This window comes from Sceloporus undulatus, chromosome 5 (genome assembly GCF_019175285.1).
Source record: "Sceloporus undulatus isolate JIND9_A2432 ecotype Alabama chromosome 5, SceUnd_v1.1, whole genome shotgun sequence".
NCBI lineage: Eukaryota > Metazoa > Chordata > Lepidosauria > Squamata > Phrynosomatidae > Sceloporus > Sceloporus undulatus.
Window position 1 is genome coordinate 48483681 of NC_056526.1, and position 26422 is coordinate 48510102.

The 26422-nt window shown below is 38.5% G+C and overlaps 1 protein-coding gene across 4 annotated transcripts in view; it reads left to right on the forward strand.

Moving 5' to 3' along the window:
- Nucleotides 1-26422, forward strand: part of MGAT4C (MGAT4 family member C) — a 472680-nt gene that overhangs the window by 440075 nt on the left and 6183 nt on the right. For all 4 annotated transcript variants that reach the window (XM_042466466.1, XM_042466465.1, XM_042466467.1 and 1 more), the window contains 2 exons: nucleotides 21240-21392; nucleotides 25607-25754. In XM_042466466.1, coding sequence (XP_042322400.1) covers nucleotides 21240-21392; nucleotides 25607-25754 — 301 coding nt within the window. The remainder of the gene's footprint in view (nucleotides 1-21239; nucleotides 21393-25606; nucleotides 25755-26422) is intronic.

Here is a 26422-nt window from a genome sequence, read left to right on the forward strand (position 1 = left end):
TGCTTTCAGATGGAGTTAAAAATTAGACCGAAGGCTTTAGGTTGCCCACCTCTAAACCATTACTTCATTAAAAACAATAGAAATGAAATGTGTGTACAAGTGAGAAACATAATGCAGTTCATGTTCTTTACTCATCCTGACTTGTTTTCCATGAAATCATCATCCAACATTCCAGAAATTTCTCTTTTATATGAATCTTATTTAATTCTCATTCCTAAATCTCATACATAGACAGCAGAACATCTACCTCTGAAATAGTCATGATGCTAACACAATTCTAGCATGTTGGCATAACTGTTAGTGTACCTTTCCTCAGTTCTTATATTCCAGGCCAGAAGCCTGTGGATAATAATGTATCGCAAGAATTGACATTATTGGGAAATGGTTCTTTTCCCTATCTTTCAAAAGAATGACATTTTTTCAAAATGAAGGCAATATAGACAATCTAATATTGAGTCCTAATGGAATAGGGTATTATCACAATTACACTGCTGCAAATGAAATCCCAATCTGTTCTGCTATGTACAAATTAAAACATATCAAACATGGTTTTCATTTATCCCTGAAGAGCTTATGAACTGATGATATATGGAAAGCCTTTTGCAGTGAAAGGTATCTAGGAAATGATATTTTGGATTTTAAAACAATATTAGACAAGATACTAAGATTTCTGAGTTGTAGCCGGAAGGATTTATTTCTATGTATAATTATTCTGCTTAAAGTACAAATCAGTTTCATGGATAAGTTATAGATCTTATTAGTTTTGAATTTCCTGGTGCAGAAGCATATTTTGGAAGGTATGCCAACACAGACATCAGCTATATTCAGTAAATGCCAGGAGTATTTCTAATTCTACAGAGAAGGTGCCATTTCGCTAGCAGAGAAAAAAACATTAAAGTGTGTGAAGGGAGACAAGGAAGAGTCACAGCAAGATTCAAAAGCAAGCTGTAGGTTGTCTTCATTCATTCATTCATTCATTCATTTTGTATATTTAACAGTTTTCATTTGAGAGCAGGTGTTGTAAAACAGCCCATACACATTTTTCATTGTTTTAATTTACTCCAAAGAAGCCATTTCAAAAACAGTCACGGAAAAGTAGTACACATGTTAATGTCTGTATCTAAATCATGTTGTGTTTTGATTTTTTTGGTGTGTGTGTGTGTGTGTAGCCTGTGAGATTGTTGATGCAAGTTATGTGCATGCCTTTCCATTATCCCTCATTGGTAGTAAAATTTAAAAAATTGGAAATGATACTCCTGTGTGTATTTGTAAAATTTGAAAAATGCATACATTTCAACAATGAACAAAAACATGCTTTGACTAGTGGAAGAAATGCATGAATATGTTCAGTTTAAGACAGCAGCATAAAATTCATACATTGGGAAAAGTGCATAGAAAAATCCACACAAATTTTTGTGTGGGAATTGGTGGGGAGGAGTCTTGCAACTAGACATAGAACTTGGATAGGAGGAGAATTCTGGTGGGATACTGAGAAACCCAACAAAAATGGGTATAGATTGATTTGCACATTTCTACTTGATAGTTGATCTGAAAGTTACTATTGAACTATTCTGCTGTTACTACTGCTGTTATCTATATTTTTGTCAAAATATAATGTATGTATAAGTAAACACAATATAGTAAAGATCCATTTGAAGGTTTTAAAACAATAAAGACTATTGTAAATGATGCCAATGTTTGGGTTGGTATCACAATTTTGATCACACCAAATCAAATATACAGTCATTCCTCCATATTTGCGGATTTGATATTTGCGGATTTGATTATTCATGGATTTCATTAATATGTTCTCTCTAGGACTGTCTAGGTCCTCCAGTGCAACTCTGTGGTCAACTTTAACTAAAAGTTGCACTGAAAAACCATTTGTAGCTACTCCAGTGCCATTCTATGGTCAGTGTATGTTGGACATTGACCACAGAGTTGCACTGGAGGATCTAGATATTCTTAGAGATGTTTCCTCTCAGGTAAAAACAGTGTTTTTGTTATTTGCGGTTTTACCATATTCACGGGGGTCTTGTTCCCCTAACTCTAGCGAATATGGAGGGACAATTGTACTCCAAACTATTTAGCTAGGTGCTAGCTACTAGGCCATATAACCAAATCATGTCTGAAAATATATATCAAGGCCATAATTGTGCGCCATGAAACTTCAATCACAATTATTCCCCACACAGAACAATAAAATTGGTTGCAACTGGAGAAATAAGCTACCATTCTTGCACAAATCACTGTGTTACCAGGCCATAGAGTCTATGGGATAACAGAAGTGATGTTATCACATAGTATTATTTTCCTTGGCTTATTCTCTTGTAAATTGATGCTTCCATTTTCGTTCTCCACACATACACCTCTTTCTCTTTTCATCATATACCCAGTGATACAATCCCCATTCTTCCTGTCTTCTAAATCTAGTTCACTCTAATTAAATGATCTCTTCACTGGAGATGAACTTTGTTGATAATTCCAAATACTCACAGTGGCTAACACATTTAAGTTTAGGTCTTTGACCTCATAAAGTTCACAGATATTAGCATGCATGGGGGCTCATTTCATTTGAATCCTGCCCTTCACATCTAGAAGTCTGAATCATCACAAATGTCACGGTGCCAAGGCATACTTTAATAATTTGCATGTGTTCAGACTGCCAGATTCTTCTGCTTAAGTAAAGAGCTAAAATAAAGTGAAACATGCTCTGCCATTTTTAGATGATGAAATAACAGGTATACATCTTTTTTCATGTAAAAGGGAAGATGGGAGTGGAAGAGAAAAAGGAAATGTGGCAGCACCTTTAATACTGATTTTTACTTTAACATGTACTTTTGTGGCGATAAACCCAATTCTTTGGGTGCAGTTGATCACCATTGTGATCACTAACTATACTGGTTCAGGATCATGTGAAAGCTTTCAGGCTAAAAGCCAGCTGAAGTTCACATGAATCAAAATTATGTTTTGAACTGAGTTTCATTTCTATTATTGTCACAATGCACACCATTTGGGTTGAGCTTTTTGTCCTGAATTCTATTAGTAGGATTAGACTTAACCCACTTAGAGTAGACCCTCTGCATAAATGGCACTTGCATAAAGGTGGGTCACCATTCAACAGTTGTTTCAATGGGTCTATTCTAGCTGAGATTAGCTCTAAATGCTTCCTCTAACATCCAGAGCTGGGTATTAGACTCAAAAATGTTCAAGTGCCCAAAAGATTAGTTTTTCTATTTCCTATAAAACAATAGTTTTTCATAGTTGTCCAGTCTCCAAGATCCTTCAAACACATGGAAACTTCTAAACTTTGGGGATAAAGGGACTAATCAAACCCTGAGTTTGTCTGTCTATTATTTGGTATATAAATGTGTACAAATAGTCCAGCTGCTGGCAGGAAAATGTTTTCACTTATTAAACCTGAGATCTATCTTTGACCATGTCACAGATCTACTGAGAGTTAAGCACCTTCATATGGGAACTATACAAGTGTGTGGTGGCACTGGGTCAAAGATGGACCATCAGCTTCTGATAATGCATTGTCCATAAACTATAAAACTGGCCAAGTTTAAAATTTAAAAATTCTTAAGGCCGTTAGGGGCTTGTCAGACTTGCCTTCATAGCTCTTGAGCCATCCAAATTCTTGTGTATGCAAAAGTGGCCTTGCAAATTCTTGTCTACTATGCAAGAGTGGCCTTGATAAGCACACAGTGAAGGTGTAGAGTAACACTGCCAATATGGTGAAGCACTGTGCATATGGAACATTGAAGAAAGCCCTTGGCTAAAGTTTGTGGAAGCATTTTAGAGGAGAAAATGTTTTTACAGAAACTTGGCGGGTTTCCAGAGACATATAACTTTGTTCATGTGCTTCTTCTAGCATAATTGATTCTTTGCACGGAACTATATATCTAAGAAGTCCAGGGCTCCCTTGGGAAATAATGTAAAATAGATTAAGAGATTCAGCATGTGAAAATTGGTTTCCACTGACTATATTATTAATCTTTTTTTAAAATAAGTTTTTCATTAAGACCTCTCATTGAATGCCCTGACAGAAGCTTCCTGATCAATAAAAGAATTCAACCCCCCTCCCAAAAAAATGGGGTATTTGAAAACTGACAATTTGCTCTAGGTCAGTACAGAGATTTGAAAATTAGTTTATTTTGCTATGAAAACTTATTGGGCAATGTGTTTTCATGAATTCCAAGCCACATAATGGAATATAAATTGCTTTCAAGTGCTTCCTACATTCCATAGTTGTTAAATGCAGAATATATTCAATTCTGTGTAAATGCAATGCCTACCAAATGCATTCTGGTGGTGTCTCTTCAAGAATAATAGGTTATATACACTAGACTTATTAATCCAATAAATATTAAATATATTGAACAGATGCCACTTGATTGACTACTATCCAATCAGATGGACCATGTTAGGAATGCCTCAGTTTATTCATGATTAAGAGATATATAATTATAAAATGGATGCTTTCAGAGTGGGCTGTGCAGTTGCCACAGTCCCCAGTTGTTTGGTGGCAAATTGAGGCTGGAGTGGCCAGAGGTCACTCCAATCCACCAGCCTGCTTCGCCCTATAGAATCATAGAATTGGAAGAGAGCACAAGGGCCATCCAGTCCAACTCTCTGCCATGCAGAAACTCACAATCAAAACACCCCCAACAGATGGCCATCCAGCCTCTGTTTAAAGACCTTCAAAGAAGGAGACTCCACTACTCTCTGAGGGAGTTTGTTCCACTGTCGAACAGCCCTTACTGTCAGGAAGTACCTCCTAATATTTAGGTGGCATCTCTTTTTCTGTAGCTTGCATCCATTGTTCCAACATCCCTTCAAATATTTAAACAGGACCATGTTATCACCTCTTAATCGTTCTTCTCCAGTCTAAACATATCCAGCTCCCTAGGTCCCTAGGTCACTCCTCATGCAGCATGGTTTCCAGCCCTTTCATCATTTCAGAAGAACAAAGGTTTAGGAGTTAAGGCACATCTCCACTGTAGAAATAATGCAGTTTGACCCCACTTTAAGTGCTGTAGCTCCTTCCTATGGAATACTGGGATTTGTAGTTTTTTACAAGGTCTTCAGCCTTCTCTGCCCAAGAGTGCAGGTACCTCTCCTTTTTGAAATATGATGCCCAGAACTGGACACAGTATTCTGATCAAAGCAGAATAGAGTGCTACTATTACTTCCCTCTATCTAGACACTATACCTCTATTGATGCAGCGTAGAGTCACATTGGCTTTTTTAGCTGCTGCATTTTTTAGCTGTTGATTCATGTTCAACTTGTGGTTTATTAGGACTCCTAGATCCCTTTCAAATGTACTGTTGTCAAGCCAGGTGTCTCCCATCTCTGTTTCAGTTTTTCTGCCTAAGTGTAGTACCTTACATTTCTCCCTGGTGAAATTTTCTTTGTGTTGCAAGAAAGTCTTTGACAGCTGTACAGTTTTAAAAGACTAACTGTAGCTTGTGACTTATTCTGCACAAAATTCACACATAGCTTTTTGCACAGAAAAGGGATTTCTGCACAGAAAACAGCATTCTCTGTGGAGAAAATATTTGTAAAGAGATATATTTTCTGCACATAAATTGTGGTTTCCTACACAGAAAACAGTGCTTCTGTTTGTTTTTTTAAATACATCTTCAAGTTTCGTGCAGTGCCAAATTGCAAAGATTCCCATCAGTCAAGGATTGTCCTTTAATATTCTTTGCATCCCTACATTAGATCTCCATACTGAAGGTAAAGTGGTCATTCTGAAGAAAGAGATGATGAAGAACTCTTAATCCTTTCTGATATAATTATAACTGTACACACCAAGAAAATTTGGCAAAAAGCCCTAAAGGATACATTGAGTGGGAATTAAAATCCAGGGCTATTATGATAGCTTTCCCAGAAAACTTCCTGTCTTGTGAGAAACAGAGCTACAGACTCTCCTAGTGGAGTGACTGCAAAGGCTGAGAATTGATAGATATCAGGAAGTCCTTATAATAAATAATCACTTTACATGTAACATTAAAAATGTAGACATTTTGTGCTCATTCACATCTGAAAAGGCTGTAACAAACTACAGTACTCTTTGAGTGCAGATCCTATTGTAGTCTGGCTTCCCAACATGCATATTTACTGCTGGCACAAATGATGCAGCTATTTGATCTGCAATAGTATTTGTGTTATATACTACAGCTTTATTTTCTAGATCCTTTTTTTTTTCATTGTGTGTTTGGGACATGAGTCTGTCTACACATCGAAGGCCTTGTTCCAGAGTATAACTCTCCTTCTTTTAGCTGAGATTTATAATAGTAGAACAAGATGCAGTGGTACATTCCAGATAAACCCAGCATAGAATCTGATTGCTGTCACTTTAAAAGGTTGTTGAGCAATTTTAAAACTAAAGTTTGAAAAGCCTTGACAAGGTGTTATGATGATCCATTTTGGAGTGACTCATTTCTTAGGCTTGATACTTTAAATGTTCAATGTACCTAAAATAAAGATAGAATGGAAGCTGACATATGAACACTGTCATCTCTGAGAATTCCATATTATTGAACCATAGCAGTTAAAGTGGTGTCAACTTGGATTATTTCTGCAGTGTGGATGCAGTAATAGACATGCATTATGTTTCTTATCTCATTCCTAGTTCATTTTATTATGTGCTTTCTGATTTACAATAAAATTCTATATCCAGCATGTGATATTCCGCCTTTCCCTATAGCCACAGTACCCCTAGTCTAGAGATAAGAATGTTCCGTTGGCTTTCCCTGTGTTGCTAATATTTCAAAGTGTTATATCTTTTTAAAAATTATTTCAAACCACTCTAACCAGTTTGAAGCTTTGTCTTTATTTACAATAAACACTCAACAATGCCAGTTTTTAATTGTCTTTATATGCATGTTTTCATCTAACATTTTAATGGATTTGATTCTGAAAATTGTAGTATGATGAGACAAAAGAGCTTTCTGATAGATGCCACAGAAAACTAAAATTTCCAGATTTCCATGGCATTTAAAGTGGTGTCAACCTGGATTATTTCTGCATTGTGGATGCATCCTATATAGCGGTGCTGGTGAACCTTTTAGAACAAAGTGCTCAAATTCAGTGGTGTTCCCTCATTGGGTGTCAACTGATGCTAGCCGGGGGACTTCCAGGGGCAGGACTTCTGAAGGGCAGGATGTCCAGGGGACAAACCCAAGGCAGACTCTCTCAGCTTCAAGCTAGCAATAGAAAACCCACCTCTGACAAAATATGCCAAGAAAACCCCATTATAGGGTTGCCAGGAATGACTTGAAGACAGACAGACACACACAGACACACACTCACAGAGACTCAATATCTCAGCCTTAGGCTAGCAATAGCAAATCCCCCTCTGATGAAACCATGCACTGCCACTGCTTCCTTTTCCTCATCTTCCTCTTCTTCCCTCCTCTCACCAGTGGCGGGTGGGTTGCTGGAGGCATGGGGCTGGTGCCAGCGCTTTCTTTTCCTCCTTCTCTTCCTTCTCCTCCTCGTCCTCCTCCTCTTCCTCCCTCCCAGCTTCCACCAGCAGTGGGCAGGTGGCTGGAGGCATGCTGCCACTTCCTCTTCCTCCTCCTTCTTCTCCTCCTCCTCTCCCTCCCTCTCTCCCTCCCTCCAAGCTTTCACTGGCAGGCTGGTGTCTGGTGGCACAGGACCGCTGCCGCTGCTTCCTTCTTCTCCTCCTCTTCCACTTTCCTCATGTCTCTCCCTCCCTCTTTCCTCCCACCAACAGCAAGAGACTTGAATCCCCACAGCGAGGTCTCCACATGCTGTCTTTGGCACACATGCCATGAGTTCGCCATGGCTGCTATATAGTGTTTAAATGAAAAATGGGGCAGCTACTTGTCATTTAGGGTACTCCATTCATACCTGCACCAAACTGGCAATGCCTCCCTTGTAATTAAAACAAGGAAGCAGTATTTTGCTAATTTTGTTGTTGAAGGAGGTAATGAATAATTCTAGCAATTTTTCTTTCAGTGTTGTCAGAAAGTCTTTGAAAACTATGGACTTTCAAAAATTATTCACAGATCTAGACTTACTCTCTGCAAAATTCTCCAGTTGTATTTTTGTGCAAATAACACTTTCTGGATGGCAAATGGCTATTTCTGCTCAGAATTTTTTTCCTGCATAGTAAATGCTGTAGTTGGAGACTAATTCTACACAAAATTCAGATTAGGTTTTTATCCCCCCCCCCCCCCTCCCGAAAAAAACATTTTCTGTTCAAGGAGCATTTTCCACACATAAGAAAAGCAATTCTTCACAGAAATACTATTTAAATGTTGTATTTTTTGCAAAAAATACTGTCTTCAGCCAAAAAGGAGACAGATTTTGTGCAGAATTGTGAAGATTGCCATCAATCCAAGTTTCATCTTGTTAGGGTTTCCCAATACTCAAGAAAAACATTTTCTCCAATATTTTTGAGCATTATTTCTATCCCTAAATTAAAGAATTAAAATCGGCATCCTGGCTTGATATGAGCTTCTGAGATTGAACATCAACATTACTTGTGGCATCATGAGATTAGAATGTTCCTCTTCCTTTCTTTATTTCCTGCTAGTCTGGTGGTAGTGATTTGGAGGTCTAGTATCAGTATTTGGCAATTTATTATCTCTCCAATGTGCCATCCTTGGAGAAAGATGTGCTTCACATTACAAATATGTTGTTTTTATGATTCTTGTTTTTAACTTTTGCATTTATTTCAATGTAAGACAGTGATGAGTTTTTTTAAAAACAAAAACAAGAGGAAAGGGCCTATTAAATTGAAATGATGAATATGATTATGATAATGATATAAGGCTTTTCCCCCTTTTTCTCTGCCACTTCGTCAATGCTGAAATATCACTGTCCCAATTAATAAGGTCCCCAAGATATGCATTTCTCCCAGGCACTTGAATTCTTAGTAAAGGAAAAAGGAACAGAAACCTTCCCAAGAGATTTTCTTATTGCCTACAAAATAAAATTTGAAAGCATGATTGATCCGAATAGTTCTGAGTTATTTTCTCAATTCTGAGGAAATAGTTCCCTTCAACTTACACTGTCCACCAGCTACTAGTATATTTTCCTGTGCAAATCACTTCCTGGTGCTGCATCAATATATGCAAATACATGAGATGAGTTTTCATTAATATTTTTCTGTCTCTAATACTGAACACTTTAGAAATTCTATAGCATTATAAATATTGAGTTTCTATTACAATATTTCCTGAGTAAATTGTATGGAGAAATGTTGCTTGATAGGTAAAAGACTAAATAACTATAAATGGTTCAGCAGAAGACTACAGTTGTTTACTCCATCCCATTGTGTTCACTAGAGCTTGTTTGTTTGTCTCTGTGTGTTGGGTTACAGCCTTCACATACAGCAAAACAATCATTGGTGCTTCCTTCCAGAGTATCCTTGGTACTGCCACTCCATTCAAATTTTCACTAGCTTGAAAATGCTTAAATAACTGTTGCTTACAAGTCATGGAACTGACAAGGATGTAGCCAGGATTTTAGGAAGGGGGGGGGGTTTCCAGACTAAGTGCCACCATTATAATGGGGCTTGGGTGCAGCGGCTCAGCTGCACACACCATTCATTTTTCTAATGGAAGGGGGGGTCTGGACCCCAAGGACCCCCCCCCCTTGGCTACGTCCCTGGAACTGATCTATCATAGCCAATACAAGTAAATGAGGGTGAAATCAAGCATTCCATTATGTAAATTTGATCTAGGAACTGCTAAAAATTAACTGAAACACTTTGTTCCTCTCTGCTGAGGTGGGATGTGGTGGCTCAAGTGGTTAAGATGCTGACTCTGTTGATTGCAAGATTAGCAGGTTGGCAGTTTGAGGCCTGAGTGCTGCATGATGGAGTGAGTTCCCATCACTAGTCCCAGCTTCTGCCAACCTAGCAGTTTGAAAGCATGCAAATGCAAGTAGATAAACAGGTACCACTCTGGTGAGAAGGTAAACAGCATTCTGTGCAATCATGCTGGCCACATGATCACAGAGTTTGATACCAGGAATACCTTGAAATATATGTACTAATTTTGGAGGTTTATGTGTGTCTTGGAGAGGGGTGGAAATTGTAGCATATGCTGAGACTGATTTCAAGACCTTCACATAAAACTTAATACTATCCTTGTAAAAGATTTGTTGTTTTGCTGGGGTTTTTCTAAAGGAGATCTTTTCTTTGTCTGGAGTTCTCAGTTGATGAAGGCAATAGTACATAATCCTGAGGGCATGATGTGCAGACTTTTAAGAGCAAAAGTAGAAATATAAATTTGGCAAGCATGAAGAAAGGCAATCATATCAGCTGAAACATGCAGTAGGTTGATACTTTTTCAGGAAGAGGAAAATGCTAAGCACTATCAAATTCACAAGGAATTAAATGGCCCCTTGGTGTTTTTCTAAAGGAAGGATGGCATTTGATGTTGATGAATACAAGTTAGTGCCAGCTTTTTATGATGCCATGTTTTTGGTATGTTTTTAAACATTTTGATATTTAAATAATGTTCAATACTGTTTTGCAGCCCATTTCTAACCATATTTGCATCAAATTAACCTTCATTATGTTGACTATGATTGTTTAAATGTAATTATGCTTAAAACTGCAACCATAAGTGTTTCTTCAGCTGGTGATTAAGGAGGACTAAGCAAAAGTATTGTGAAATTGTTCAACTCCATCAAAAAGGCTCTTATCTTTTGCTTATTTTTTGTTAGTGTCCATGAAAATATTGGCTTCCTCATTTATATTATCATTTCTTCTTCTGTTCCTGTTTCAGTTGGCTTTGTCTGACATCATTACATACCCAGTCACAATTGACTACACAGAATTGTTATGAACCTTGATTAGCTGGGATCATGCATGAGACTGAATTAACCAAGTACAAGCACTGTTTCTGTAGTTGAGTTTGATTTCCTTCAGTAAAGTCAGGTCTGTTCATAAGCTACGTTGTTTTGCAAGCTAAGGAGTGAAACATATGGGCAAAATAAAGTGGTTTCAAACCACTTTGAAGGTGGGACATTTAGATGATGAACACCTCTAAAGCAGCTGGAAACCAGAATTAAGCTGCACTCCAGGGCTAAAAAGAAATATTCCAATTTAGCCCAGAAAATGCACACCTTCAACCCTATATATAAATGCCTCAACATCAAAGAAGTTCTGAAGGACAATCCATCCTAATCCTAAACCTAAAGCTGCATATAAAAGCATGGGTGCAGGTGCACATTAAAAAGGGATGCATCCAGTGTACCTAAGTGGTCGAGGGGCCAATTCAAAAAACATAGATGTAATTACAGCATACACAAACCAGACAGTCCAAGAGGGGGACTCCATGGGGTGAAGAGAGATGAAGGGGGCATGCAAGGGGGCATGGTTTTGCTTTGTCAGTGTTTTACTGGGTACATCGATGCTCCGATGCCCTATACTGGTGAAGGATCACAGGTGTGACTGTGTGGCCATTCAAAGGGGCAGCCATCCAAAAGGATGGCATCTAGGCAGCAGGCAGTCTTCACCAGTGTGTTTGTGCATGGTGTACATGGATGTTGGGGAGGTGACCAAAAAAATTACCCAGCAGCATGGCTTGATGTGGTCAAGCCATGCATATTCAGGCCACCTTGGGAGCCTTCAATGCAGACTGGGGGGTTTCAACCCACTTCAAGAAAATGCAGGTTCAAACTGCTTTTTCCTTCCCATCTCTTCTGCCCCTTAGTCTGGAATCCTGTTGGTGACATAACACTGGCATGACTCTCCTGTACATATGCTACTATATGTATACTGTAAAAATCCCTCCATCACAAATGATATTTTTCCTCCACAACAAATCAGTGGCCAAGGTGGTTACACAGCCAGGAGAAAAGAGAAGGCTTTCCCCTCACAGATTTCCAGTGAGTGAGTCTAAAGATTATCCTTTCTTCTCCAAGTTCTGGACCCACAAGTAGGCATTTCCCAGATGCCTCTTGGCTACTTGTGATTACTAATGGGGTGGAATGCACTCGTTGAAAAAGTCAAAGCAGTAGAGGAAGAGGACAGAAGAATCTCAGCCTAAGCATATGATGATAGGGAGTGTTTTAACCCAAACCACTCATCATGCATATTTTTAGTGTTAATAACTTTATGAAGAGACTATTCTATTCATTGAGTTTCTTCATGGAACCAAGATAATCAGTTTGCTAGAATTTCAAATCTTGTGGACAGCCTCCACGCATGGAGAGGGGATTTTTATTTACAAAGTCATTCTCTAAGAGAAAAGTGGCAAAAATGTGGAAAGAGGAGAGAGGGCTGTGTATAATCATTTGTGTTTTTTTTTTGTTTGTTTATTCATTTGTTTATTTATAAAGCCAGCTCACAGATAAAAGAATCTAATACCCAATTCAACATCCACTGAATAGGGCTATCATCATATAGCCAATCTGCAACATCATCTTTCTTGCTGCATTATCCTAATCAACTAAGGCCCAAAACACATAGGCAAAATGATGCAGCTTCAGGTTGTGTTGGGGGCATGCTGTTTACATGACACATGGCCTGACATAGCCTGAAGCTGTGCAGAGGTTACATTATTTTCAAAGACCTGGGCCAAGAAGGAGTGAGTGGTTCAGGACCACAGCGGCGGCCTGGATTGGAACCAGGCACATGCTGTTGTCCTGGTACAAACAGCACTGGCGCAGTCTCTTTCCACTCTAGTTGGTCCATCTGTTTTAGGCCTAGGATTGTTTATATGACTGGTCCAAAAATTAGAAGGTGGCAATAAGTAGAATAAAGAAAAAGGCAAAGGAGCCACAGGACACAGAGAAATCATGCATGGGATATTTTGTTCAAATTTTTCCCCTTTCTTGAAAACATTTCTACACTCCTCACACACACACACACACACACACACACACACAATATCACATCTTAGATTACATATTATAACTTTACATATACATATGTAGCAGAGATGCTAACAAAACCTCTTACTGAATTGCAAAGGTGTATAACAGGACACCAGAAAAAGTGACCATTGTGCATTGGTGCACAATGCATTGAAACAAATGCAATGTGTGTCAGGACTGATGTTGTGCATATCTGTCTTGCTGTGTACCCATTCCGTTGTGCCTCAGGCACTTTGTTGGCTCTGCTACATAGTAATGTTAACAGCAGCCCTATGCTGAATATAGATGTTACATAACTGCACAATTCTAATTCCTGTCCATACAAGTCTACTTATAAAGATGTAAATTCCCAACATGATTCCGACCAGTCTTTAAACCTGAAAAATGAAACAGAAGAATGTTTAGTCCAGTATCGCTGCAAGCTGTTAAGCGGGTCTTTTGGTATAAAGGCAAATTATAAGTTGAAAAACACTTAAATGAAATAAATACAAAATGTTCATGACAGTTATCTGTTCATGGAGAAGTCTGAAGAGAGTCTTTTAAAATGTTCTGGAAAAAAGACACCATTGTTTCTGAGTATAATTATGTCAACAAAGCAAATATTTCCTAGAAACAACCTGGGGAGGCACATCTGTGAATTCCAATATGTTAAAAGTGTCATCATATGTTATCCAAGCCAATAGAGCCTGACAGTTCTGCCCTAGGGTGTGATTTATACTTCTAAATCCTCCACATTTTGATATCATACAGGACAACATAGACAGAGCTATTCTAATGGCTGTAAAAATGTGGCAAAAGGGAGTAGTTAGCAGACCAGATCAGAGGAAGCAACGGTTCCGAGTAACGTGCCAGCACTGAATCGTATTCAGATATTGCATCCAGGAGAAAGGTCTTCCTTATATGTGATTGATGAGGATGAGGTCAGCTGCTATCTGCAATTCCCTTTGCCAAACAGAATAAACCATAATATTTAATGATATATCTTTAGAGTGACACAAAGGTGGCAAATAGTGCACATTACTGTCACATGATCTTCATGTTTTCCATCTCTAATGGTTTACAAGCAAAGCCTTTTTAAAAAAAAAACAATGAGACTGCTAAGCCAAAAAACAGAAGGAAGCATTGTGAAGTCGAAGGCTTTCATGGCTGGCATCCATAGTTTTTTGTGGGGTTTTCGGGCTATGTGGCCATGTTCTAGCATAGTTTCTTCCTGATGTTTCGCCAGCATCTGTGGCTGGTATCTTCAGAGAAAGAAGCATTGTTAATGTATATGTTGTACTACTAGTCTAAATTGCGTTTTGCATATTTTCCCTTTGAGTAAGTCTGGTGAATAAGGGTACCTGGGGCTGGCAGTTTATTGCACCATTACACAATGGGCCTTTTTGATGTTGTTTTATGCCTTTAAGTCTTCTTATGGTAAACAAATTTTAGGATCTTTATGGCAGGATTGATTCAAATGATGTTTGCCATTGGCTTCCTCTCAGAGTGTGGCTTGTCCAAGGTCAACCAGTGGATTTCTATGGGTGAGCAGGGATTTGAAATATGGTGTTCCAAAATCATAGTCAAACACTCAAACGATTATACCACACTGACTAATGATGACCTAGGTCAGGAATAAACTTATGCCAACAAGTCACTCTGGGGCAAACCAATTGTTATTTATATTAAAGTAAGCACAACTCCTCTTGTGCATCAATTCATTTTTTTAAAAGTAGATATTTCCAGTGCACAAAATTCACCACATTAAGTAGGAAAGAAAGCAAAAGAATAAATAATTATGCTTTGCCTCTTGCTTACATACTATATCCATGAACCTTATCACTTATTAAACAAACCTGGCAAGCAAACAAAAAGACACACATTTCTTTTCCTCCCTCAGCATGATGTTAGTTCTCTTCAAGTTGTAAAAGCATGGGAGAGCATGGTAAAAACATCATTTTTGCCAAAGAGATGTTTCCCTCTTGGCAAATGGGACACTTTTATGACACTTTTATCATATTCTCCCACACTTTTACAACCTAAAGAGAACAAAAGTGAATAATGTCATGAGGAGGGAGAAAAAACGCACATCTTTTCATTTGCTGCCCAGTTTATTTAATAATGCAAAGGCTCCATGAGAGTTTCTCCACAGGAATCAGTAGCTCTTTCTACTATATAACAGCATCCACACATTGCAGCACTGCGCTTGCATCATCGACATACAACAGTGCGCCAACAGCACACCCATAGTGGTGGCCATGTGCACCAAGAAGAACCTGTTTTTAGCAAGTTCTTTTTGGTGCAGAGGAGCCCACATGGTTTGGTTGCTGCGGACTCCCTCAGGAGCAAAAATGGGCAGCTCCTGCCCCCCCTTTCAGGGCGGTCTGTCGAGCCCCTATGAATCTACGATAAAGTGGAGTATTATGCCATAATACAGTGTGAAAAGTCCCCTAGGTAGCAAACTTTAAAAATGAGAGAGTAGCAGGGAAACAGCAACCAAATGGTGAAGGAGTTGGAGCGATGCCACTTAGAGGGAAGGTTACAATGTCTGTGGCTTTAAAAGGAGGGAGGATGAGTAAGAGGGTAACATGATAAAGCTGTATACAATTATGTATGATGTGGAGAGAGGGAAAATGGAGAGAGGGAAGATTTTATCTCTCATACTTCCAGAGCCATCCAATGAAACTGAACTGTGGGTGATTACAAACAGACAATAGGAAGAGCTTCTTCCTACAGGATAGAGTTAGACTGCCACAATGACAAACAATGACAGGTACCAACATGGAAAGGGATTAGACACAACATTCATGGTGAACAAGGCTATCAGTGACTATTTACGTACTCATCATAGTCTCTTACTATGATGGCTATATGACCGTTTCAGAAACAAGGTTTTTCTAGATCTGAGGTGCTGAAGAATATGAATGGACGTGTGCTGTTTTTAATTCTGCTTATATCCTGCTTTGGGATTTCTGGGAAGCATCTGGTTGACTGCTATGGGAAGGAAATGCTAGACTAAAAATGCTACACTCAGATCGAGCATAGTCCTTTCTCTTTGAATTATGTCCTTCTGTTCTTCTGTACATTTTACACTCTTGGGTAACCCAGAAAGGAGAATTAACACCCGTTGGCACCGATGGTTTTTTGTCTAATGGGACATTAACTGGAGAAAGGAGCAGCTGCCCTCAAGACTTCTGGTACATCTGTATGGTTAGCAATTTTTAAGAAATGATTGCATGACTTCAGCCAGTGTGAAAGCCCCAGTTACAATGCAATTGTTCCACTTGAATTGCAATGGCTGCATCCTATAGAATTCTGTGGTTTGGAGTTTGATGAGGCACTAGGGCTCTGGCTGAGAATGCTAAATAACTCTCCCTATATTGCTTATCACAGGATTCCAAAAGATGGAATAGCTGAAGTAGAATTATGGCACTTTAGTTATGTAGTGTGAAATGGTCCCAGACATGATGGCCAACATTCTGCTAATGGCATGGACACATGTAAGTGCAGTTTACATGTGTGTGTGTCCCTTTTTGGATGGGGCTTTTGCACACTCTTCCAAAATATCACCCCGCCCAAAGGGCCTGCTGCTGCTTATCAGTGGAAAGGGGAAGGAGGGGTAAGGTCATTCAGACCATGAAAATGTGGTTGGTCTGGGCTCAAAGGGGAAGAAAAAGAGGGGTATTCCATCCCTGAGCATATTTTCATTTCTCTCCTGTCCATCTCAGTCCATCTGCTAATATGTAATCTGAATTGGTTGCCCCTTACTTCACCCCTGGCAAGGCAGCAATTGCAGCCCCTTTGGGGGCTTGACAGCAGCTGGTGGAGGGGAAATGACACTGTCTGTGTGGAGCCATGCTATAATGCATTACTTTGGCTGTTGTTCCCTAGCTTTTACCTATAATCACAGGGAACCTCATTGGCAAATATGAAAGACAAAGGTGAGTTAACAAATTATCCCAATGCAGATCTCCTAAATTAATAAGTAACAATATTTCTCCTACTTTAGCAGGTTTTTAAAAAGTCTGTCCAGGCTTTCTCAGACTTGAATTATTTAAACATATGAGGAGATGCTGCACACAAGCCTCATATGGCCTCATCCCTTCCACATGTTCCACCTGTTTTTATAGCCTTCCACAAATTATGATGACTTTACACTCCTCGTGTGTGATTCCCCAGCATTTACCTTATTCATGCCTGAACAGGGAACATGCCTCATGACTTCATTTTCAGATATGTGGAGCAGAATTAACAATTCAGTCTTGTAAGCCTCCTCCATTCTCACTGCACACCACTCCCTTTGTCTTCTGGTTTTTGTTTTTGTTTTCCTGTCTTCTCTGCATTGCATAGTCTGTTGTGAGTACTTGCAGTTTTCTAAATGGAACAGAATAATTAAATTAAATATTAATTAAGTCCCAATTTTATCTTTCTATTACACATGCATCCATCTAGTTATTGGATTTTAAAACAGTGTTTATAAGTAGAAACAGCTTCTCTCTCTCTCTCTCTTATGCAGTTCTTCCTTTAAAAATCCAGAAGGTTTTTCAATTCTGATATAACGTTTTTCATATAAATTCCCCCATGAAAGAAAATGTTAGGTCAGATTTGGCCTTAAGTCTGCTTAGCAAAAAAAAGTGAGGGGTTGCATTTAGGTTGTTTAAAGGGAAAACTGTAGAACAGAGAGCTGAGAAACCTGCTGTGCATCAATGCTGCCATCTAGTGATTATAAATGTACAAATAAGTTTCCAGGCATAGGTAATCTATTGCTGTACCCTGCCAGTGGATTACCATTTTAGTATATTCTAGGTGTCATCTGTATACTATCTTGCTTTTAAAATCCTGTACTTTTGCACTGCTTATGATAATTCCCTTTTCAGATATAATACTTATAAATACAATTTATATTCCAGTATTTCTTTTCTTTTCACACTACTGTATTACAAATCATAAATCTGTAACTAATTGTCCATAGCACCTAACAACACTTAAATCATATCCAAATGTTATAAGTTATGCAAAACCTCATTTTGCAATATAGAGGCACTTTGTTAGGAAATGGCACTGAATTTTAAACTTTTCTTCTAGTCTGAATTGCAACAGCTAAAAAATTTGCAGCCTATATAGCATGGCATAGTGTTTTGAGAGTTGACTTATGACTCCGGATAGCAGGGTAAGATTCCCTGCTTGGCTATAAAACCATGCTTTCAGACCCAAGGTAAAGCAATGGCAAACCACCTCTGAACAAATTGTGCCAAGAAGACCCCATGATATGTTTGCCTTAAGGTTGCCATAAGTCAGAAACAATGTGAAGGCACACAACAACAACTTCATAGTTACATGTCTGTCCTGACCATTAAGAAACCACTATCTCATCAATATCCCTTCTTCCATATCTTCTTAAAATATGGACAAGAAGTTTCATCCTAAATACACGGTAAAGCAGTCAGTAAATATTAACTGAGATGAGATCCCAGGCTTGCCTTAGACCATCAGTGCAAGAGCATTCAGCAGAAGTCCAGTTTCCAAATCTGGCTTGCAATAGAGCCGGAGGCATCATACTCAGACAGACTTTTGTCCTGTTTCTCCCATTTGTATATTTCTGTAGTTCTTCTTCTTTTTTAAAAAAATCCTCAGTAACTTTTTACAGCATTACATTAAATTCTATGTAACATTCCAGTAATGCTTCAGCTCTTTAAAGTGGCTTGTGGGGGGAACATGCAGCTAGAGTCATTGAGGAGACACCACACAACTTCACATTTATAATACATAAAGGAATTTCTAAGTTGCTGCAGGGCTCATCCAACCAGGAAGAATAGTGAAGTAACTTGATTCAGGTAGCACAGTGAGTAAGGTATAGGGAAAAATAGGAATTTGGGATGTGAATGGAACAGATTAAGGCCAGCACTGACTTACAACCTGTACAGACCAGCCTGAAAGGCCAGCTGGGGGGTGGAGTCGGGGCCTAACATCTACATGATGCATGCCCCAGCTCTACCCCCAGGGGGACACTGTGTGCTACACCACACGACGCTTTGCATCATGGCACTTTTCTGCTTTTTGTAGATCCTTTTTGTGCCCTGGAAAGGCCAGATCAGGGCCACGGCTGCGGTAGCCACAGCCCCAATCTGGCTGTCAAAGGGGTGGCTGGAGCCCACCACTTAGAGCCAGAACTAATTTCTTCTAAAGCTAATAAGATTTATGAAGCATGTGTGTTACTGTTGTCTTCTATAATCCCACCTGAAAACAAACCTGTTATTTCACTGAAAAGGCAATTGCTGTAAAACTGTTGCACTAATCCCCCCCCCATACATAATGGGATTCAAGATGGTTAAGGAATGGGCTAAGAAATGCATTAGTGTAAGATGACCATATTTCCAAAACCACATTTCCTTGAAGTTGATGTCTATAAAATACACGTTTATGAATAGCTAAAGCAACAAGACCTTCTGACTATTGAATAATACGTGGTAAATGTTTATCTTTCCAGTACTTGGATACAAATCTTTGGGTAACAGGAAGTACATTCTGGATCCAACCAGATAGGCCATTCATTAAATTCTATGTTGCAGAGATATAATTTAAAACAAGGTGTGTGTCTTAAAATGCCAATGATTTTTTTCTAACATAAAAATGATATATTCATTCATTCATTGAAAGCATTTATGTATCACCTCTCAGCCCACTCGGGCACCAGAGGTGATGAACATGGGATTACAAAACATAATGAATTAAACTACAAACTGGCCTTAAAAATAATTTAAAACCATATGGTTAAAACAGGCAGACCAATTTCATGGACAAAGCACCATATGAAAGAGCACAGTCTTTGTTGCCTGCCAGAAATGTAAACAGGATGGATCCAGGATTACATCCCTTGGGAGAGAGTTCCATAGTTGGGATGTTGCTACAGTGAAAGCTCTGTCACATCTACCAAGCAACCTAGCCTGCAAGACTGCAATAGCCATCATACCAACAAAACAAAGAAGATAACTACTGGACACACACATATTAAATAACACAGGGAAGCATTAACTGTATGAAATCACCAACATCTAGTTGGGACACTTTCTAAATAGCTGTAAGGGTGTTCTTTATATGTGAAACATCATCAACAAATATTTTTAATGCACTGATCTTTTCTTAAACCAAAACTGAAAAATAGCCTCTGAAACTGCAAACACATGAATATCAGCTGGGGTGGGTTTAACCCTTTTTCTTTCTTTATCCTCCATTCATAATTGCACTCTTGCTAGAAGATAGAAAGTTACATTTAAGAAGAATGAATATAATGTTGTGTTGAATCCATAACTGTACAGGGGTAGGATGATGATCTGAGACCTATCGATCTGTGGGGGGCAGGGGGAAGAATTGGGCATTTCGGGATTCTGTGGTGGGTTACAAACCGCCATATAGTACGTGATGAGCGCGTACTAGGGTTAGGAAGGGGCGGTGCTTCCGCACCCCCCTAACCCTAGTAAGCGCTCCGCGTGCACAAAATGGTGGCGCCCATTCCACACAGCCACCGCCATCTTGATGTAGCGGACGCGCTGCGTCTGCACGTCGCGTTCCAGAAATGACACCGTGAGCGCGCAACTAGCACCTCACGGTGTCTCTTCCGGGGCCTGAGAAGGAGCGCAATTTCCATGCTCCTTCTCTGCAGCGTCCGGGAGCCACGCGGTTTAAAGGCTGCGGCTCCCGAATGCTGCAAGCGGAGGTAGAGCCAGACCACCACTTTTCGGCGGTCTGTAACCCGCCTGTGTTTTCTGTTTCTCCTTACTCAGAGAAAAACAATAGGGTAAGAATTGATTCGTGCAGAAAAGAGTCATACTGCCCTTTCCCTGTCTGTACTTTTATAGTGCAGATAGTCAGACTGCAAAGTCTGTTTGAAAACAAAAATATACAGAGCAAAGTGACATGGAACTCTATGTAATATCAAATTTGGCCCTCAAATACAGTGCATACAGTTGTGAAAAGAAAAGAAAAAAATTGAATCAAAGTTCCATTAAATTTACTATGGTTTTCACAGAATGTCTTCCAATGGATTGCATACAGTTCTAGAGAATCATATTGACTATCATGTAAAATAAATAAATAAAATGAGTATACCATTTAAAGCAAACATTAAATTTGGCAGATGTAAGTTAGAAGTGACCATGAGCCAGAAGATAAACATTGATTATGAAGTTTTTTACCCCCAACGTTTCCAATTTTCCTGTGGGATGTACTTCTATACTGATTTGAAACAGCTGATAAAATATGTGAACACTTGTAAGAAAAAACACCAGTAAGAAAGAATGAGTCTAGTAGTTTTAAAACTGTAAACATAATGATGATTCCAGCTAGACTCCTAAACCATATCAAATTTCACTACATTTTTTCCCCATAGGAAGAGCTGTATGCCTTTCTTCATATGAGATTCACACTGCATCATTTGGACAAAATGAGGTGTTTACGAAAGCGATCAGCAGTATCTTTTCTAGGAGTTCTTGTCATCTGCTTGTTGTTCATGAACTTATACATTGAAGATAGCTATGTCTTGGTAAGTTAGATATGTACAATTGTATGATGCATGAAGGTGTGTTGTTGTTATGTACTTTCATTTTGGCTCCAACTTGTGGTGACTCTATCATAGGGTTCTCATGGCAAGATTTGTGCAGAAAAGTTTGCCTTCATATAATGTAGAAAGAGTGTGACTTGCTCAAGGCCACTTAGTGGGTTTCCATGGTTGAAGGGGAATTTGAACTCTGGTATCCCAGAATTCTTGTCCAGGACACAAACACAAAACCATCTTGTAAAAATGTAGGACAACAAAAAGAGTTAAGCACTCTTGAACAAAAACTAAAACAAAACATGGAGGTATTTCAGCCTGTTGTGTGTGAATCTTTTACAACATGATAACCTTCCCAAGATGGAAAAAAAATGGATACTTCTTTCATCTCTATTGTTTGTGAGCAGAAGTAGACAATTATTTATTGCCAAGCAGTGGAACTGAGGACAAATACAACTATCCCTGTTGAAACACTCTCTTCACTTCTGTCTGATTTATAGAATAAATATGAAGCACTGAAACATCAGCCTTACCATGCATGCTTGGTATAGCAAAAGTTGACATCTGTCAGAAGCTCTATAATGTTTAAATAAACAGACTTTCAGCTGCCAACTGCTGCAGATGTTCATATTTGTCATAAACTGGAGTCATTCAGAACCCTTCCCTCAGTCCCCAACTGAGAAAGAAAAAAACAAGGCACATGAGCACATCAAAATTACCTTGCTAGCTCAAGACAGAGATCCATCTAAGCACAACATTCTCCTCCTAATAGCTACAACTGAGATGCCTTTGGAAGCCACTGAAATGTTTATAACAATTATAGATTATTGTCTTCCACATCCTCTCACTCAGAATGACTGAGGTAGTTTTTTCTTTCTTGAAAGAAAGCATCAAAATTCCAAAAGTTAGCAAGAATGAGCAATTCATTCAGCCAAAATCATTGTTCAGTTTGATAATACAATCCATTTTTATAATTTTAAACAATATCACTGGTAGAATTTGCATGAATATACAGCTGTTCTTGCTCCAGTAACACCATCTGTACTAGTAAAGAAATTACATGATTGGTAATATGTTTTCTTTTCCTATTCTGCTCCAGATTCGAAATGCATCTTCCTCTGGTGGTACTGCTTTGCATTAAGATTTTGTGGGGGATTTTATTTATTCACAACCCCTTCCTTATGATTAAATTTGAGCTGGTTTATACCATATTTTCTGTCAATCTCACTGATGCCTCCTTTGGTTTGCTAATTGCTTCAAAATCCCTCACATGAATCTCAGTGCTTTTTATTTATTGACGTTTATGCTGTTTCTGTTTTGCCTGTTTTCAAATCTTTATGTGAACTTCCCAGATGGCATGATGTCTTATGTTTGTCTTTTTTATAATAAGAGAGTTTGCTTTCCATTATTTTATTCACAATAAATTTAGCACATTCCATTGATGAATCCTGGGTGTGCTTGCCCAGTTCCCCTGAGACTATTATGGCCCATCTAGTGATGGATTAAGACATAATTTGTGATACCCATAATTAAGCACATGCACTATAGTTTGAGCATTCAGCGGTACAATAAGCAAATAATGGTTGAATGATGCCTTTTGGCTTTTCTTTACCTTATAGTCAATGCTCGGCTTCATATGTTCATTCTTATCTCCATGGTACAACAGCCATTTGAGTCAAAGTTTAGAGTGCAGGGATGTGAATGTAGATGAAACAGCAAAGCACATTTAGTACAAACTGTGGTTTGTAAAGCAGTTTCAAACCATCTTCAGACTGTGGTTTGTGGGCCAGTATAGACACAGACATTAAAGCAAACCATGATTTGGCTAAACAAACAATTGTCTCTCTTTATGTCTAAACATAGTCACTGTGTTAGGCTATTGTGGCTTTTCGGTTTCCCCTCCTTTATTTTGTTTGCTCTTCCTGGCCATATTTGTCAGCAGACTTGGCTTTTATAATACATTCTTTGTCTTCTAGTTATGGAAGCTTAATAGTTTAAGTATGCTTCCTGGTGCATTCCTCCTTGTAATTCGAAATACGTGGGAAATAAAATAATTTTCAGAATTCTATAGTGATTTGTTGGGTAATTAAAATCTTTGTGCTTCTGAATACTGCTGTGAAGATCACTGGGTGGTGACACTGATAAGAGCAGATATACAATTTACAGGGAAAATGTATGTCCAGGGCTAGTGTAAAGACCCAGTATTGCTGAGAAAACTGCTGAGACACATTACCCAGCAGGGGCCATAATGCAAATATAAAAACCTTCCAGCTATGAAAAACTTCTTGTTCATTCACCTATATCTTCTCCAAGGATATCAGCAGTGAGGGGAGCAAGAAGAAGAGCCAACTTCACTCCCATGCCTTGTCCTCTTTTTTCTAGAAATTGCTAGAGACTAAGACCTGAAGATGAGGTAAACAAATGGTCATAGGTAACAGTTGTGTTTGGAAGAAAGTTGGTACAAAAGGAGGCACTAAACTGTGGACTGCTAGTATGTGGAAAAATCAACTACAATCTACAGAGTTCCTTTTGAGATGCAGCATCCATGATGCTTTTGCATTAATATCCCTTGAGAGGCAAAGTACAATACAAACAGATGTAACATTGTTTTGGCATACCTTGAAGAAGTCACTGGCATGGAAGATACATATGAAACATACTGCAGCATCTTCCAGGAGCAAAAAAAAAAAAAAATGTATTAGGAGAACATGGTATGTGCCTGTTTCAGAAGTCTAGAATGTGAATCTAGTCTTCATCTTTATTGTACAACTTTCCCTAATAAAAGTAGCAATAGGACAAAAAATATGCTTGATGCAAACATTTTTTCCTGTTTGTATAATTTCATTACATTCAAATAAGGACAGGAAAATTATAAATCTCCAGAGATATGTAAAGCAACCTCAGATTTTAATAAACTTGAGAAAGAAGCAATCTATCTGTCGGTTTGTTTTAGATCAATGAAATTTTGATTAATGTTTATCTCCTCCCCATCACCTGGTGCAAAATATTGCTGCTTCTGCTACTACTATTCCCAAAATTTGATTGATGCAAAATAGCATCAAAAAGTAAAAGTAAAAACTATATCACTTTTAACTGTATGCAAGGCCCTAAAGGAGAATGGATTAGATCCAGGTGATGTTAAATGAGTTCTCATTGAAATCAATGAGAATTAAGTTGTGGCCTGTTTAGCTCATTACTTTAACTGATTTTGGATCAACTCACTGTAAATTAGGAAGGGAGCACTGCAGAAGCAATGTGGTAAAGGGAATAGTAATAAAATAAATGGGATTTTGAAAGAAACTTCATCAGAGCAGTTGTATATACTCAGGGTTCAGATCAAATATTGGAGAGATGAAACTGTGTGCATAAATCCATCAAGTGGTATATGTCACCCGTTCAGTTTCAGATATATGGATCTATATGTAGTGGGAATGTAAAATCACCAATAAGGGCATACTAAATTGGCTGTAGGATGCCTTTGCCCCCACACCCCAGAATGAAATTTGAAAACAGTAATGTTGAATGCTGGACACATCTTTATTGAATTAAACTGAACCACAGCGAACACAGAAACTTTGTTCCAAATAAAGTCTGGGCAGCTAACAAAGTGTAGACTAGACATTAATAATGTAGTGGCCTCCAAAGGAAAAGAATAACCACTACCCCAGTTCCAAGAAATAGTTCATAAAGGAAGCTGTCCTCTTCACCACCCCAATATGATTGCCGCTAAAGAAGTGGCAAGGATATCTTTCCCTCACCAGAATGCATTTTGGGGTCTTCACCAGGGCATGCTAATCTAAATCATTCTATTCAGCCTATAAATCATGGCAAATGTGACAAGAGAAGAAAAAATCTCCATCAACTCAAATCCAGACCTCTTTCAAAGACAGAAGAGCAGATGCCTCATGATATTAACACTTCCTGAAAGTTTTCACTCCTTTGACAGGGATCGGAGTGGAACAGCTCCTGGCACAGCAGTTAGCAAACTTGATTAATATGATACATTTCAGGAACTCCTCTATCCGGGACCACTAATTCTGTCATAATGTGACCTATTGCTCAGTTGGAATTAATATGCAGAGACAAAACTGCATACATGTGCAATGTAAAATAAAGTCTATGCCCCTAATCATTCCTTCCACTTTGTTAACTGCTACTATGTCTGCCTTATTTATTTATTTTTCTCTTTCTCTCTCAACTGATAGGATGGAGACAAGCAGTTAGTCAGGGAAACAGCAACACATCAATTAAACTCAGAGCGATATGTTCACACTTTTAAGGATCTATCCAATTTCTCAGGATCAATAAATGTCTCCTATCGCTATCTGGCTGGCACACCTTTGCTAAGAAAAAGTAAGTATCTGAACATTCCAATTTCATTAATGAAAGCAAGATTTTTATCTCATCTAATTGCCACAAACATAGAAGAAACTGCCAGGTTGAATTTTGCTGTTTCATGGAGTTAAGTGAAATTAGCTTGAATTCAGAATTACACCAAGAAACTTTTCTTTTCTATAGACCCTATAAATCACATGTGAAGAAGCTAAGAGTAGACAAAGAAAAGGGGTTTTATGCCATCCATGAACTGGAGGATATTTTTATTATTTTTATAAAATGGATGCTTGATGGGATTTTGTCCATTTTTTTTTAAATGGTACATCAGCCAAACTACATGTAGAAAAAATCAAGATTTAATATTTTACTTCTTATCCTTATGTATCTCATAAAGACAAAAAGCAAATTTTTATTTAATATAATAGAAATTATTTCTATTAAAGAGCTCATAGTAGTTCAGATAAAGTTAGCTTATCCCATCACACCCCCAGCCCCTCAAAATCTTGTGACATAGGAGCTTATCACACAGTAAAATAAAGCTTCTTACAGCTTCTGAATTCAAGCCAAATTCAAGCTGCCCCCTGGTGTTATTGCACAGCTTTCCCCCCCAGAACTGCCATCTGGGTACGGCTCGGCTCCAATACTGGTCCCTGAACTCGCTTCGGCAACCATTTTTCAAAGTCGGA